This window comes from Melopsittacus undulatus, chromosome 3, assembly GCF_012275295.1.
Source record: "Melopsittacus undulatus isolate bMelUnd1 chromosome 3, bMelUnd1.mat.Z, whole genome shotgun sequence".
In the NCBI taxonomy this organism is placed as follows: domain Eukaryota; kingdom Metazoa; phylum Chordata; class Aves; order Psittaciformes; family Psittaculidae; genus Melopsittacus; species Melopsittacus undulatus.
The window spans coordinates 4,036,669-4,049,978 of NC_047529.1; the positions used below are offsets into that span (position 1 = coordinate 4,036,669).

A 13,310-nucleotide genomic window follows, 5' to 3' on the forward strand; every position below is an offset into this window, starting at 1 on the left:
AACTGCATCTTAAATAAGGGAAGTTTTGCTTGTGGAAGGAAGAAAGATAATTTCTGTTTATAGGAAATCTGATGGTGGTTGGGCAAAATTAAGCCCTGTTGAGATGGAGCGTAGAGCTGGAAGCTTAACAAGCATTGGGCACTATCTTCTGCTTAGCTAAGGGTATGGATTTGCTCGGTTCTGTGGTTATAGAACAGCGTTTTCTGCTGTGGTTCATCCCTGTACATCCCAATAATCTTTGCTTTTAAAAAGGATAGTAGGAAAAAGAGAAGTAAAAAGCTGCTGTCTGTTATGTACCTTGCTGGAGTGCACTTTGAGGCTATTATTAATGTACCTTTTTCAAGGATACCAATTTATTTCACCATATTTTCACACAGGACAGTGCATTGCATTCCCAGAGTAAAGATTTAAGGATAAAAATATAAGTCTTACTGCTAACCAACTGCAGTCTTGTAACCACAGCAAGGTGTGGGCTTGCCATTGCTTTGTGTTCCTCTCTTTACAGGTATTTAAATCCCCCTACATCTCCTTGTCACTGACCCCTCCAACTGATCCCAGCTTGGGGCTGCAGGGTGGATCCCACCATTTTCATCTCCTTCACTTGATTTTGCTGTGTCAGGTCCAAGCTGTGAGCTGTATTTCGGATTCAGAATGCTCTCAAGGTTAGGTAGATCTTAAGCTGAGTGTTGTGACCTGATCAGCTTGTAGGTGATGAGTTCTTCATTCCCTTCCATATTAGTCTGTCCATACATGTGTAGTTTTGTTATTGCTGCCTGTATGTGACCACCAGGCCCTGTGCAACTGAGAAGAACAGGGGTAACAGGAGAGCGTGGTCTCTAGGGGCTGATGGAGAGGGAAAGAGGGATGTTACAGGTGATGTAACCTCAGTATCTAAAGGGACTGAGGAAGATACACGATGAGAGTTCTTTTACAAGGGTGTGTAGTGACAGAACAAGGGGGAATTGTTTTAAACTGAAAAAGGGGAGATTTAGATCATCCATTAGGCAGAAGCTGTTCACTGTGAGGGTGCTGAGGCGCTGGCACAGGGTGCCCAGAGAAGCTGTGGCTGCCCCATCCCTGGCAGTGCTCAAGGCCAGGTTGGACACAGGGCTTGGAGCAGCTGCTCCAGTGGAAGGTGTCCCTGCCTGTGGCAGGGGTTGGAACTGGATGAGCTCCAAGGTCCCTTCTAACCCAAACCACTCTATGTAGGGATGCTGCAAAGGCTTCTAGGTGCTGGGAAAGTGCTGAGCAGGAGTATGAGCTCGTGTAGGTGCTTGGAAGAATCATGGCTCTACAACTACCTGAAAGGAGGTTGTCATGAGTTGGGGATCGGTCTCCTCATCCGAGGAGCAAGTGACAGGACAAGAGGAAATGGCCTCAAGCTGCACCAGGGCAGGTTCAGATGGAGCTGAGGAACAATTCCTGCCCCACAGGGTGCTCAGGCATTGGAACAGGCTGCCCAGGGCAGGGCTGCAGGCACCGGCCCTGCAAGTGTTCACACACCGTGGAGACGAGGCCTCAGTGCCATGGGTTAGGGGTGGCCTGGGCAGTGCTGGGGAATGGACTGGCTGATCCTGAAGGTCTTTCCCACCCCAGCCTGGTTGTGTGCTCCCGTCAGCTCTGCTGCGCTCCGCATTTACAGGATCCTCAATGGAACCACAACTTTCCCCCTGCCCATCCCGTGCGCAAGGCAGGGTCCTGCGGACGAACCGCTCCGGGGCGGGCGGCGCTGCCCTCCCTCCGCTTCACCTTCACCTCCTCCTCCTCCTCCGTACCGGGAGGGGCGATGGGGCTCGGCCCCCGCTCCGCTCCGTCCCCAGCGCCGGGCGGGGCTCGGCGGAGGCGGAGGGGGGGGGCGGTTCATAGCAGCGCACGTCCGCCCGCCCAACGGGAATTTCCCCCTGAAAAGGGCGCAGCCGTCGGAGGGTTCGGCTCTGTCTGTGTGTCCGTCCGTCGGAGAGAGCAGTGCGGGGCCGGGGCTGTCAGCATGGCGGGTGAGCCAGCGGGGACGTGGTGCTGGGAGGGGGGTACTGGTGTTAATGGGGGTACTGGTGGGAGCGGGTCTGTTTTGCCCCGGTGCCCCTGGGGCTGCGCCCGTCGTGATGCGGGAAGCCGGATCCCTCCGCCCTTCCTTTCGTTATTGCGAGTGCGTTGGTAAAGGAACGATCGCGTCTCTAGGGGAGAGGCCGAGTGTTGGTTGTTTCTGTGCTGGGAGGGCTGGTTGGCTTCTGCGCTTCCACCATTGACTTAAGCCCGTAGGCAGTCGGAGGGAGGTGAGTAACAGTGCGAAAGAGGGTGACAGTGCTCTTACCCATCACACCAGCATCTGCTTTTGATTTTAAACCCACCTCCGTGGAGCTTGCTAAGTAGGCTGATGGAAAAAGTTAATGAAGAAACATCCCGGGGTTGTTGCGACAAGATCTTACGAGGCTGATGTGTTTCAGAATGGAGCCTTGAAGTCTTAAACCGGTGCTGTTAACGTGTTTAGGTGTTAAATAAGAACACAGGGCTCGTATCTGGGCTTAGGGACTCAAGTAGTCCAAAGACTGTGATGTTCGGCAGGATCCTGTTCACATAGGAACTTGCCTGTGAGAATGCAAATGAACAAGAAACAGAGATAATGTAAATGCAAAGTAATATAGATAAGAGATCATACACTGAGTAATTACAACAAAAAGCACAATTAAGTTTCTTTAGGCTAAATTAAACCGAATTTGTCATCCTTTCAGGTGTCTCTGTAGTATCTTTGAGTTTAAAAACAGCCCCAAAACTTAAGACTTGACAGTGTTCATTAGAGTAGTATCTCTAGGGAATGATGCTTTCCAGCCTTGGAACTGAGCAGTGTGTGCTCTGTTATTGCTTAGCAAACTATGAACTTTCACTCTGGCTAAATACATAGGTGTGTGAGCTATCAACAGGGAGAGACAGCGCTGGTTTGTATGGAGGCTTGTTTTGAATGTTACGTTGTATTTTATAGTGGCAAAAGCAAGAGATCACACTTCTTTTTTTTTCCTTCTTCATGTCTTAATGTGTTTTTGGTGTAATTAGGAACCAGATAAGGAATGTTTCAGTAGGGGAAGTTCATAACTTCCTGGTACAAGGCAGCTTTTGTAGCTGGCTTCTTTTTTTGCCTCTCTTTTGGTTGCTGTTCTGTAATGTTACGCTGGTAAAGAGGAAGTTCAGGAGCAGTTTGTTACAACAACAGAAACTGCAGATTCGGGGTAGATCATTGCTTTCTAAAACAAATATGTTTATGCTTCCGGTGACTTCAGATAGAGCTGGAATGTGCTGTAACAAATCGTTCCCTGTCGTCTCTTTTTAGCCTGGGGTGCTGCAGAAGGCTGTAAGCACGCAGATTGTCTGATCTTGCTGTTCAGGCAGGGCTGTTGCTATGGGGAGGAGACAGGGTCACCGGTGACCCATACAACAGCAACAGCAGAGCTGAAGGGCAATGCTGCTCCCATCTGCGTGTCGGGTTGTACTGTTTCGGGTGATACTTTCACATCTGCCACAAAGAGCCACAGCTCCTTTGCTTTCACACACATTGATGGTGCTGGAGCCTGCCCGCAGGTCCTCCTGCATGTGTGAGAAGGTTACACACTGTGTAACCAGAGCCTGCTTCCTTGGAGCGAAGGACCCAAAACCGAACATCCCAACCCTTGATCCTGCTGGTGCTTTGCTTGGCACCTCCTCCCTCATGCGCAGGCGGTGTTAAACATTAACCCAGCCTGGGTTTCTCAGCATGGAGAGGTCTGATGGAGTGTTCTCTGGAGGCTTTGGGATTGTCCTTTTGGTCCTTTTTGTATTGCTCAAAACAGATGAGAAGAAAACAGCCTTTGGCTCTTCAATGAGCATAAGTCAGTGAACTCTTGGAGCTGTTCCTGCTTTTACTCATCCTCCTTGTGTATGTAATTGCAACAATAGGTCTCCTATATACTCTTAAATTATGTAGTGTAGTTGTATTTTATGCAGTGTAGTGTTTAGCACTCGGGGCACAGAGGGAATGAACAGTTCTATGACAAACAGAACAAGAGGCAGGTTGTAATACGTAGCACAGTGTGTCTGTTGCTAGCGTGTGTGTAGGCAATTATCACTAATTACAAATGCAAATTGAACTCTTCAGCACTTAGCTGAAGGAGTAGCTCGATTTCTGCCTTCCTTCCATTTCAGATGCATCTTTGGGTAGTTGTGGCCATCTGGGTGCTGTGAGTGGCCCTGCATTTCTCTCCTAGAAGCAGCAAAACTGAGTTTGTTCTTTGCCATTGCTCATCCTTGTTTGACAAAGGCAGCACGACCTGAAGAGGACAGGTCTTTAGCAACCATGTGGAACTGACAGAGCCCTGTGTGTGAGCAGAGATTGTGAAACAGTTAAGCCATGCCACTTCACAGGCACGCTGCTGGTTTACAGAAATAGGGAAGCCTGAGCAGCCCTCCCCTTGGCTGCAGGGCGCTGATAATGCCTTCAGTTCACACAAACACTTTAATGTGTTTCCTCTCCACACAAAACACGATGACAGTGATAGTCTCAATGGAGATGATAGCGTGATTCTTAAATAGAGTGAGAGAGCCAAGGTAACCCCGAGTTTAATGTTTAATCTCTGGAGGCTACCGCGTCACTGAGCTTTACTTTCCCACAAGCACACCTGCTGTTAAGCAGTGGGTTTGCCTTCAATGCCATTTGTTTCAACCACAGCCCCATAAAGATCACTGAGGCCAGGGTTTTAACTTAATAGGTGAGAGAAAAAAGCCCTCTATAAGGCATTAGTAGAGCGTGAAGGGAAATGATTGTTTCAAGCAGAGAGTTAAAGACCCGAGGTGATTACGCTCTGTAGTAGTTTCAAACAGCGAGGCTGGTTTTGACAAAGAGGTGATGTATGTGGGTGTCCTGTGCGCCTGGTTGGCAGCTATGTAAGTGTGTGTATCTCCCAAATATGATGATTAGTAGGCACTGATTTGGTCATTATGACTTCCAAAGTAGATTTTTAATTTAGTGTATGGGTTTGTGTCTGTATTTGTGATGTCCGATGTTATGGAGGAATGGGAAGGAGAGATCCTTCTCCCTCCTTGCCTCCCTGGTGGCAATGGGAAGTTGATACACAACAGTCACCCATCACTGCTGGCAGAGCTCCTCTGTTTGGGCCACTGGGTTGTGCTGATAGATACAATAGCAGATATAAATCTGCGTGTCAAATAGCCGTACACTGGTGGGTGAGCTTGGTTTTGTGAGAAGCTCAGGGTTCTGCTCTCTTGTTGAAACCACCTTTATGCCATTTCTAGGCTTTGTTTTTGTTATCGGTGCCTGTTCCCCCTTCCCCTTTTGTTGGACTTGCTTATTTTCCAGGAAAAGGAAGTATGCAAAGCTTATCTGAAGGAGGGTTAGGTAACGTCTGGGAAACGTCTAGGAAAGGGACCATCCTTGTAAGTAAACCTAGAGCAATGGCTAAGGTGTATTTAACGTGACTACTCATGGTCTATATTCAGGAACACACTAAAATCTACTCGATGGGAGGTGATCAGTTTACATACTGCAATTTGATGAAGTGTTGGACTGGGATATAGAGCCCTAAGCCACAGATCTCGAGTGTTTGCCACCAAACACAGCCTGGAGTTGAAGTGCATTGTGCCTTTTTAAAAGGCATTCAGGTTTTGCAAAGGCACGTGGTGTTGAGCCAATTCCAGCATAAGAGCTGCTTTCACATGCTGCCTTCCCACAGCCGTAGGCAGGTTACACTTGAAGCGTGCATTCAAGTTGGATGCAGATGATGTCCTGGAGATGTAGTTATTTCCATCCCTTCTCTCCTAATTACTTTATCTTTTAGGGTATAGTGCTTCCCTACTTTGAGTATGAACTGCTGCAGCACTGGAGGTGTTTTGCAATCAACAAATCCCAGGCTTTGTGTTGGCAGGTATACCTAAACCATTGGAGGTGCAACAAAAGAGAAGCTTAACTCCATAAACCTCCATAATAAGTGGAGTTAAGACTGGAATCCGCCCCTTTGCCAAAGCTCATACGCTATGGACTCATAGCCCATATAGACCTTGGGCAAAAGGAAGTAGGGGATCTTTCACCCTTTTAGCACTTCCAATATATTTAATAACTATTTTGCTTATTATGTTGAAGTCCAAGCACTTTTTCTCAGTGCTTTACCGCAGGATGTTGCCTGTCATGTTTGTTTGTGATGCTCAACCCGGCTTGAGTAGGATGCTATTATATGAAGATGACAGAGAACTCGGTAGATATTTCCATAAGCTACGTTCTTCTGATCGTGCAGCACTACGATGATTCAACATCTACAATATTTACTTACCCTCTGTTGTTTGTTTTTCACATGCCATCCCACTGTTGTCACCGTTTGATTGACTATCCTGTTTGATGTTCTCAGCGAGATATATTTAATAGCTTGTTACTGTCTGGCAATAAAACATCATCTGGCAAAGTTAATGTCTTTCTAACCCCCCTTGTTTAAGAGGTCAGTTGTTTCTTCTTGGTTATCACTTGTGCTTCCTGAAAACCTCTCTTTGACAACTGCCCAATAGCTTTTACTGAGGTTTTGCTGTCTAGGGAGATAACTGGAACTAGAAGTTAGCCTTGTGGGAGGTGAGCAGCTCAGGATGCAGAATTCAGTATCAGCAATGAGGTATTTCCTGAGCTCACAGTGATGGTTTTCAAGCCACAGGTTTGGGTTGGGTTTTTTTTGTTTTGCATAATTTGCATAGTTTCTGCTTCACTATAATAGGAACTAAATCAATGAATTCAACATCTTCACTTTCAGAGGAGATTTAAGCGAATGTAGTACTTGGCTTTGAGAATGCCTCTGCTTTGAGAGGTCAGCCAGTCCTAAAAGTGTGTTATAATTGAGAATACCAACTATTCCCTCAAAATACAGACTGTCTACAACAGAAAAGCAATCTTCTTTCATCACACACATATTCTCTAATAGCTGAAAGAAGCTAAGTTCTAGGTGAGACGGGAGAGTGGGCATCATTTGCTAATTACTTACAAGACAGTGATACCCGGAGGCTTCATTTAAATCTGTTCTCTCCCCTTGCTCCCCACCTTCAATGTGTGCATGTACCTAAATAGAAGAGTGGATTGTCTGAGAACGTAGACCAAGGGGAAAGATGGTAATGTCAGTAATTCTTACATCTTCTGCTGCCTTTTAAGCTCTAGTGTATGCTAACATTGAAAATGCTTTGGTTTTCAGGTGGCCCTGAGCCCTACATTGAAATATTCGAACAACCCAGGCAAAGGGGCATGCGTTTCAGATACAAATGTGAGGGGAGATCAGCAGGCAGCATTCCAGGAGAACACAGTACTGAAAACAACAAGACCTTCCCTTCCATACAGGTAAATACCACTTTGATCTATGAGCTACCATTGCCCGTGCGAGCATGGTGCTGTGGCTGTGTGTTGGTCTCGGTGCAGTCAATGGTTCTAATGTCATGTTCTGTTGCTCTTCCCTTGGCATGCAGATGGAGTTGCAACAGGGTGGGAAAAGAGTCATTAAAAGATTTGGGTTCAGATTTACACAGAGAGGAGAATGTGTAGAGGTAGCTTACAAAGGGCTGGTAAAGAGGGAGCACTTGGTGAAGTTACTCATTGTCTGGGAACCTTTCATTATTAGCTTTTGCTGTCTGCGCGTTTGGGTTTCTTAGTTATGTGACTTGGGTATGAATTTTGGGAGAGCTTTGAAGGAGTTTGCGTTCCAAATTTGAGAAGGCTTTGAAAAGCTGCTGGGCACAACATGAAAGGAGGCGCTTTGGATAGGTTGGGCAAAGAAAGAGGTGACTTGGAGCCAGTGATTTGGTGATCGGGCTCTGCAGAAGAAACTACCATGAAGGAGATGAAGTTAGAAGGGGATAGAAGTTTTAAAATGAGCTAAGAAGGGGAATTATGTGATCAGAGCATCCACAATGAAGATGAGGTTAAAACTTAAACAGCAGAGGTTTAGATTGGATATAAGGAAGAAGTTCTTTACTGTGAGGGTGCTGAGGCACTGGAATGGGTTGCCCAGGGAGGTTGTGAATGCTCCATCCCTGGCAGTGTTCAAGGCCAGGTTGGACAGAGCCTTGGGTGCCATGGTTTAGTGTGAGGTGTCCCTGCCCATGGCAGGGGGGTTGGATCTAGATGATCTTAAGGTCCTTTCCAACCCAAACCATTCTATGATTCTATGATTGCATATGGAGAGGTTGGGAAATCCAGAATGAAGGGATTCAGAGTGGCCCTAGCAGCTGTGATCAAAGCAGGGACCAAGGTGCAGGCAGTAAAGGTGGAATAGAAGCACTCTGGCAGTAGCTTTTGTATGTGAGGCAAAGGAATGTGTCAGAGACCCTGGAGAAGTAGGGTAAGGGAGAAGAATTTCTGGTTACCTCTTTGAAGTTTAAGCTGTTGGTGCTTCCTTGATCTCTTCCAGTTTGGAGAAAGTCTTTCAGAGACAAGATTAGAGGAGATAGCCCAAACATAAATGGGAAGTGAACTTGCTGTCTGGAAGTATATTGCAGTGCCCAGGAATAGAAGCGCTGTGTCTGTTTGCAGTGCCTGCAAGTAGAATACAAAGTAGAGCCAAAAGATGGAGTCCCTGGAATCACAGCAAAAAAAACCCAGATAGAGAGGATGTGAAATCTGAAAAATAGGAGGTGTTTTAGGCTGAGTCATAGAAGTTATTTAAGAAGAGGGAGCATTTGAGAAAGATCGTATTGGCAGTTGTGTGTTGAGCTTCTACTGCATGAAGCAACCGTAGAAGCTGATCCAGGCCTGAAGCCAGCACTATGAAAGGAAGGAAGCAAACAAGAAGGACCTCCCCTTGACTGCCACAGTGCCAGATTTGGGTATGGAATGCAGGAAATGGAGATCTTGCCAGACTCTCTTTTTTGCAGCACTCTACCACTTGAACTACACAGTCTGCTGGCATGAGTAGATGCTTTCACAGACTCTCAGCCTAAGGCTGTGTCAAGGCACAAGTTGAATGGGCAAGATAAACCCTTAATTCCCCTTTGCCTGGACTGGGCTGCACATGAAGGTCAGCCTGATCCCATAGAGAAGATGGGACAGGGGTAGGTGGCCATGCAGTCCTGGCAGAGGCGAGTGTTGATGACAGAGCTGATTGTTACCAATAGGAGGTAGTTTCTAGGTGAATTCCTGCCTCCCTGAAGCCCGTAGGAGGCTTTGGTGCTGATAAGTTGCTAGGGGAGTCCCCTCTAGAGATAGAAACATCAATGAGGATGAGAACAGAGAGGCCAGGAAGAGATTAAATTTCGTGGTGTGGTTATGATGAACATCATCAGGGAGGAACTGGGGAATCAGAAGTGGTCAGATCAGGCTTCAGATTCAAGGGACTGGGTGTGAAGTGAGAGAGAAATGATGTAATAGTTGAGGAAGGTGAAGGAGTGATGGAAGTTTGATTTTAAAGGTGAACAGTAATGGTGGCTTGTATGAGCACTGAGAAAGGAGCCAAATTGGAGGCTGAAGAAGCTAACATAATGGAAGCTAGAAGAGCACAGGTCAAGTCAAAGGTTTGAGATGCTGGCTGGAAAGGATACATGATGGATCCTTGGAGGAGGAAAGAAAGGGCTCAAAGAGGAGAGGAACACTTAGTTACAGGGCAGGGGAAGTGGAGGACGGGAGCTCTGCACAGACGTGTGCCTGGGCAAGTCTTGCGTTTGTTTTCAGTTGTTAAGCTTCAAACAAGTTAGGCCAAACTGTTTTTCTTTTCTTGTTTTTTCACGTACCCACACCACCCTTGGTGACTTCACTGGTAGCTGTCAGCGTGAGGAAAGACCTTTATGCATCTGAGAAACACGCATTGAATTAGGTTGATGACTGCTGTGAAAGCTCGAGGAGGAGCTTGAGATTTCAGTGCCCTCCTTCTCGAATAGGGGGTTGAATATCCAACTGAGAACTGATTAAAACCCCAGCCTTCACAGGGGCTTATGTCATGCTGTATCTGTTAAGATCCTCTTTCACTCTTTAGCATTCCATGCACAGGTAATATCTGCATCCCTGAGACTTTAGGATTGTTTTCATAAGGTCTTTGCAGCTAGACCTGCCATACAATCATAGAATGGTTTGGGTTGGAAGGGATCTTAAAGCTCATCCAGTTCAACACAGGCAGGAGTTGCTTCATGCCTCATCCTTCAAAAAGCATTTGTATATGGTTGCCTATGCTGAATTTTGTGTCTTTCATCACAAGGCTAGGTATGATAATGGAACCTGTCCCTGTATGTGGGGACTTTACTAGTCCTGATGTCTGTAATCTAGAAAATATCTCCATTTTCTTGCAGATTCTGAACTACTTTGGAAAAGTCAAAATAAGAACCACGCTGGTAACGAAGAATGAGCCCTACAAGCCTCATCCTCATGACCTGGTTGGGAAGGACTGCAGAGATGGCTACTATGAAGCAGAGTTTGGACCAGAGCGGCGAGTCCTGTCGTGAGTAGTGATGTTACTTAGGACTTTGATTATCTGGGCTAATCTTGTGTCTTAAACCTCTGATCAGTGAGTAAAAGAGCTGTTGGAATGCTGTTTCTGCTGAAGTTTATTAATCCCTCTTGGGGAGAGGGCAGCTCCTCTTTGAAGTATTTACTTCCTTTTCAGTTCTCTCCTCTTTGGTCCTATTCATTTCCTCTCACCCTTTCCTTTGTTCACTCTCCCAATGCCTGTCTCCTTTCCCTTTCTCCCACTTACTTGCTTTTCTGTTCTTCTTCAGTAACATTTACTACTCTGGAGCATGATTGTTTCCTGCATGTGAAAGTGATGAGTAATAGAACAGGTAACAACAGCATCAGAATTCATGGTGATTACGGAAGTTCTCATCTTCCCTGGGAATTACACTTGGGCTCTGGGAACCGGTGGAGAAAGTTTGTACTGGCTGATTATCATGTCATTTGGTTGTGACACATCTAGGAACGTGTTAGTAGCTCTCACTGTTGTTGCTGGTTGGGTTGGGGTGTTCTTGGAGTAAACATACAGACTGCTCAGGCTTGGCTCTGGAGGGCAAGCAGGGAAGAGAAGGAAGTAAGGAGGATTCAGGCTGTGTATGGGATGTGTTTCTCAGGGCTATTCAGAGGGATGTTAAGTACATCTAAAGTCCAGTTGTGTTTCAATGGCATTTCCCATCAGCATTCCAAGTCTCATGTAATACAGTGAAAGCAGAGGAAACTGCAACAAATATCGAGTGATCTTTGCCAGAGAGGGGAACTGAGAATTGACAACCTGTTTGTGGTTCCCAGTTTGTGATGCAGGAAACCTGGAAGTAGGCTATTGCTCTGGGGGAAAGGTAACTGAGCTGGAAAGAAAATGAGGTAAATATTTCAGTGTGTAAGTAGCTCTTACGCCCTGCTCTCAGGCTGATGTGATTCTGTTGATGTTAGTGAAATTACTCCGCATTTATGTGGGTTTAGTCAGTAGAACACTTATTAAAGGACTGAAGACACACTCTGTTTGAAGATGATGATTGCCTGATGGTGAAATAAATAGTTGTAGTAGAGGAGATGCTTCTTCAATGTACAGCCCAGGCTCAAGTGATCATGGATGTGCTGTCATGTATTCAGGTGACATGTAGCACGTTGACTGTACTATCTCTTGCTGTTACACATGCTAACAGTTTTATTACTTTAGTGTTTTTAGCTCAGTTCACAGTGTTATCCTGCTTGGCAAATGGTAGAAAAGGATTAGTAAATGTCATTCCTGTAACTTTTCCCTTACTGTTACACCTCTCTAGAAAGGTAGGGCTGTCCCTTCAGGCACTTAAACCTTCCACCTTTATTGTTGCAACCTCATCCTCATCAGCTTCCCTTCAAGTAGAGCTTCCCTTCACCTTGTCTAAAAGGCAGTTGTGAATATCTCAAGCTGTTAATGGACCTTGCGCCTTCCTCTGACCATCCATTCACCAGCTTCTTTCTCTTCTCTCAAATCAAGCTTCCTCACTCAAGGTCAAAGGTTGTCTGTGTCCTGGCCCATCCCATTTCCTGCTCTCTGGGCCTTCTAATCTGAAGCAGAAAAGCCTGATTGCTCAATGCCTTTTCTGGTTACGTTACGTTCACCGGATACAGGAAGACACTGATTGCTTTTCCTCTCGATGTTCTGTTGCACAAGGCTGAGTGTGGAGGGATGAGGCAAGCCTGTAGAGAGGCTGCAGTGCCAAAAAGTGCAGGGATGCTCTGCAAATACTGATTTCATTTCATGGTACATCAGATCATGTTCTTTGTCATCACTCTGTGGCTCGTCCTTTAAGACCTTTGTGATTGTTTGCTATATCCATGGATTCTCAATATCCTTAGGTTATAAACCTCTTGGTTTCTTACAAAGCAGTAAGTGATCTACGTTCCCCTTATTGATAATGTGAAGCTGCAGCTTCCATTGAGCCTGACATTGATGGGAGGAGGCTCGAAACATTCTCTTTGAAATGTTTCCAGCATCGGTACACTCATTTTTAACAAATCATTGGTTGCTTTGAGATGAAAGACCAGTGCGATCCGTAATTGGATCTGGATGTTTAAAGTCATTTTCCTTTTTGTGGCTGGTGACTCAGTCTTCACATTCTTCTCTTCGAGTCCATGTTGGAGAAAAGCCTCATACAATACTAGTGAGCAGGTGGTGTCGTCTCTTGGAAGTGATTCTGGCTGTTTACTCTTGCTGAGCATCCCAAATGGAGCAAAACTCCAATTTATTCCTTGTTTTTTGAGGTTTTTCCCTGCAGAAGAGGAATTATTAATCCCAGATTTGGGGCTGCTCTGTATAAATGACTCTGCTTCCTGCTTGCTCAACATTCCTTCTTTAGTTCTGGTTGAACAGTGTTTAGTTCTGTCTGTGGTGTGATGATCTTTGTACTGCTGCCCGAATTCGATCAGAGCCCTCCCTGGCCAAAACATCAAGCCAAAATCAGGGTGTTGGAGCATGTGTGACTGCCTGTATACTGACATTCTTACTTCCTCGGTTGCTGTCCCTCTGCATGCATGATATCATAGGTTTCTCTTAAGTGTTTGTCATGTTTCTTCTCTCTTCCTACTTCTCCCTCTCTCTTCTCATTATCTCGCTTGCTTCCTGTCAGCCAGGGCTATGTGAAACCCCGTGGTTGTGCTGAGGTTCTTGACAGTTCCTCCTCTGATCCAGCCCTCTGTACTGATGGCTCAATAGACACTTTCGCTGTGACAGCACATGGTGGAGGAGCCATTTATAACCTGAGAATGATGGGGCCTGGTTGCTGTTCAGGAGAGGCTTTGTTCAGTGATTAAATGATGCCGGGTCATGGCTCTTAGGGCTGGTGTAGCTGGGTAGGGCTTTAGTTCAAGGTCAGTTCTGTGCGTGTGC

The 13,310-nt window shown here is 46.1% G+C and overlaps 1 protein-coding gene across 1 annotated transcript in view; it reads left to right on the forward strand.

Moving 5' to 3' along the window:
• The first annotated feature begins 1,872 nt into the window (after nucleotides 1-1,872).
• Nucleotides 1,873-13,310, forward strand: part of REL (REL proto-oncogene, NF-kB subunit) — a 32,452-nt gene continuing 21,014 nt past the window's right edge. The window contains exons 1-3 of the mRNA XM_005143793.3: nucleotides 1,873-1,994; nucleotides 7,206-7,348; nucleotides 10,282-10,430. Of these exons, the coding sequence (XP_005143850.3) occupies nucleotides 1,988-1,994; nucleotides 7,206-7,348; nucleotides 10,282-10,430 (299 nt within the window). The 5' untranslated portion in view covers nucleotides 1,873-1,987. The remainder of the gene's footprint in view (nucleotides 1,995-7,205; nucleotides 7,349-10,281; nucleotides 10,431-13,310) is intronic.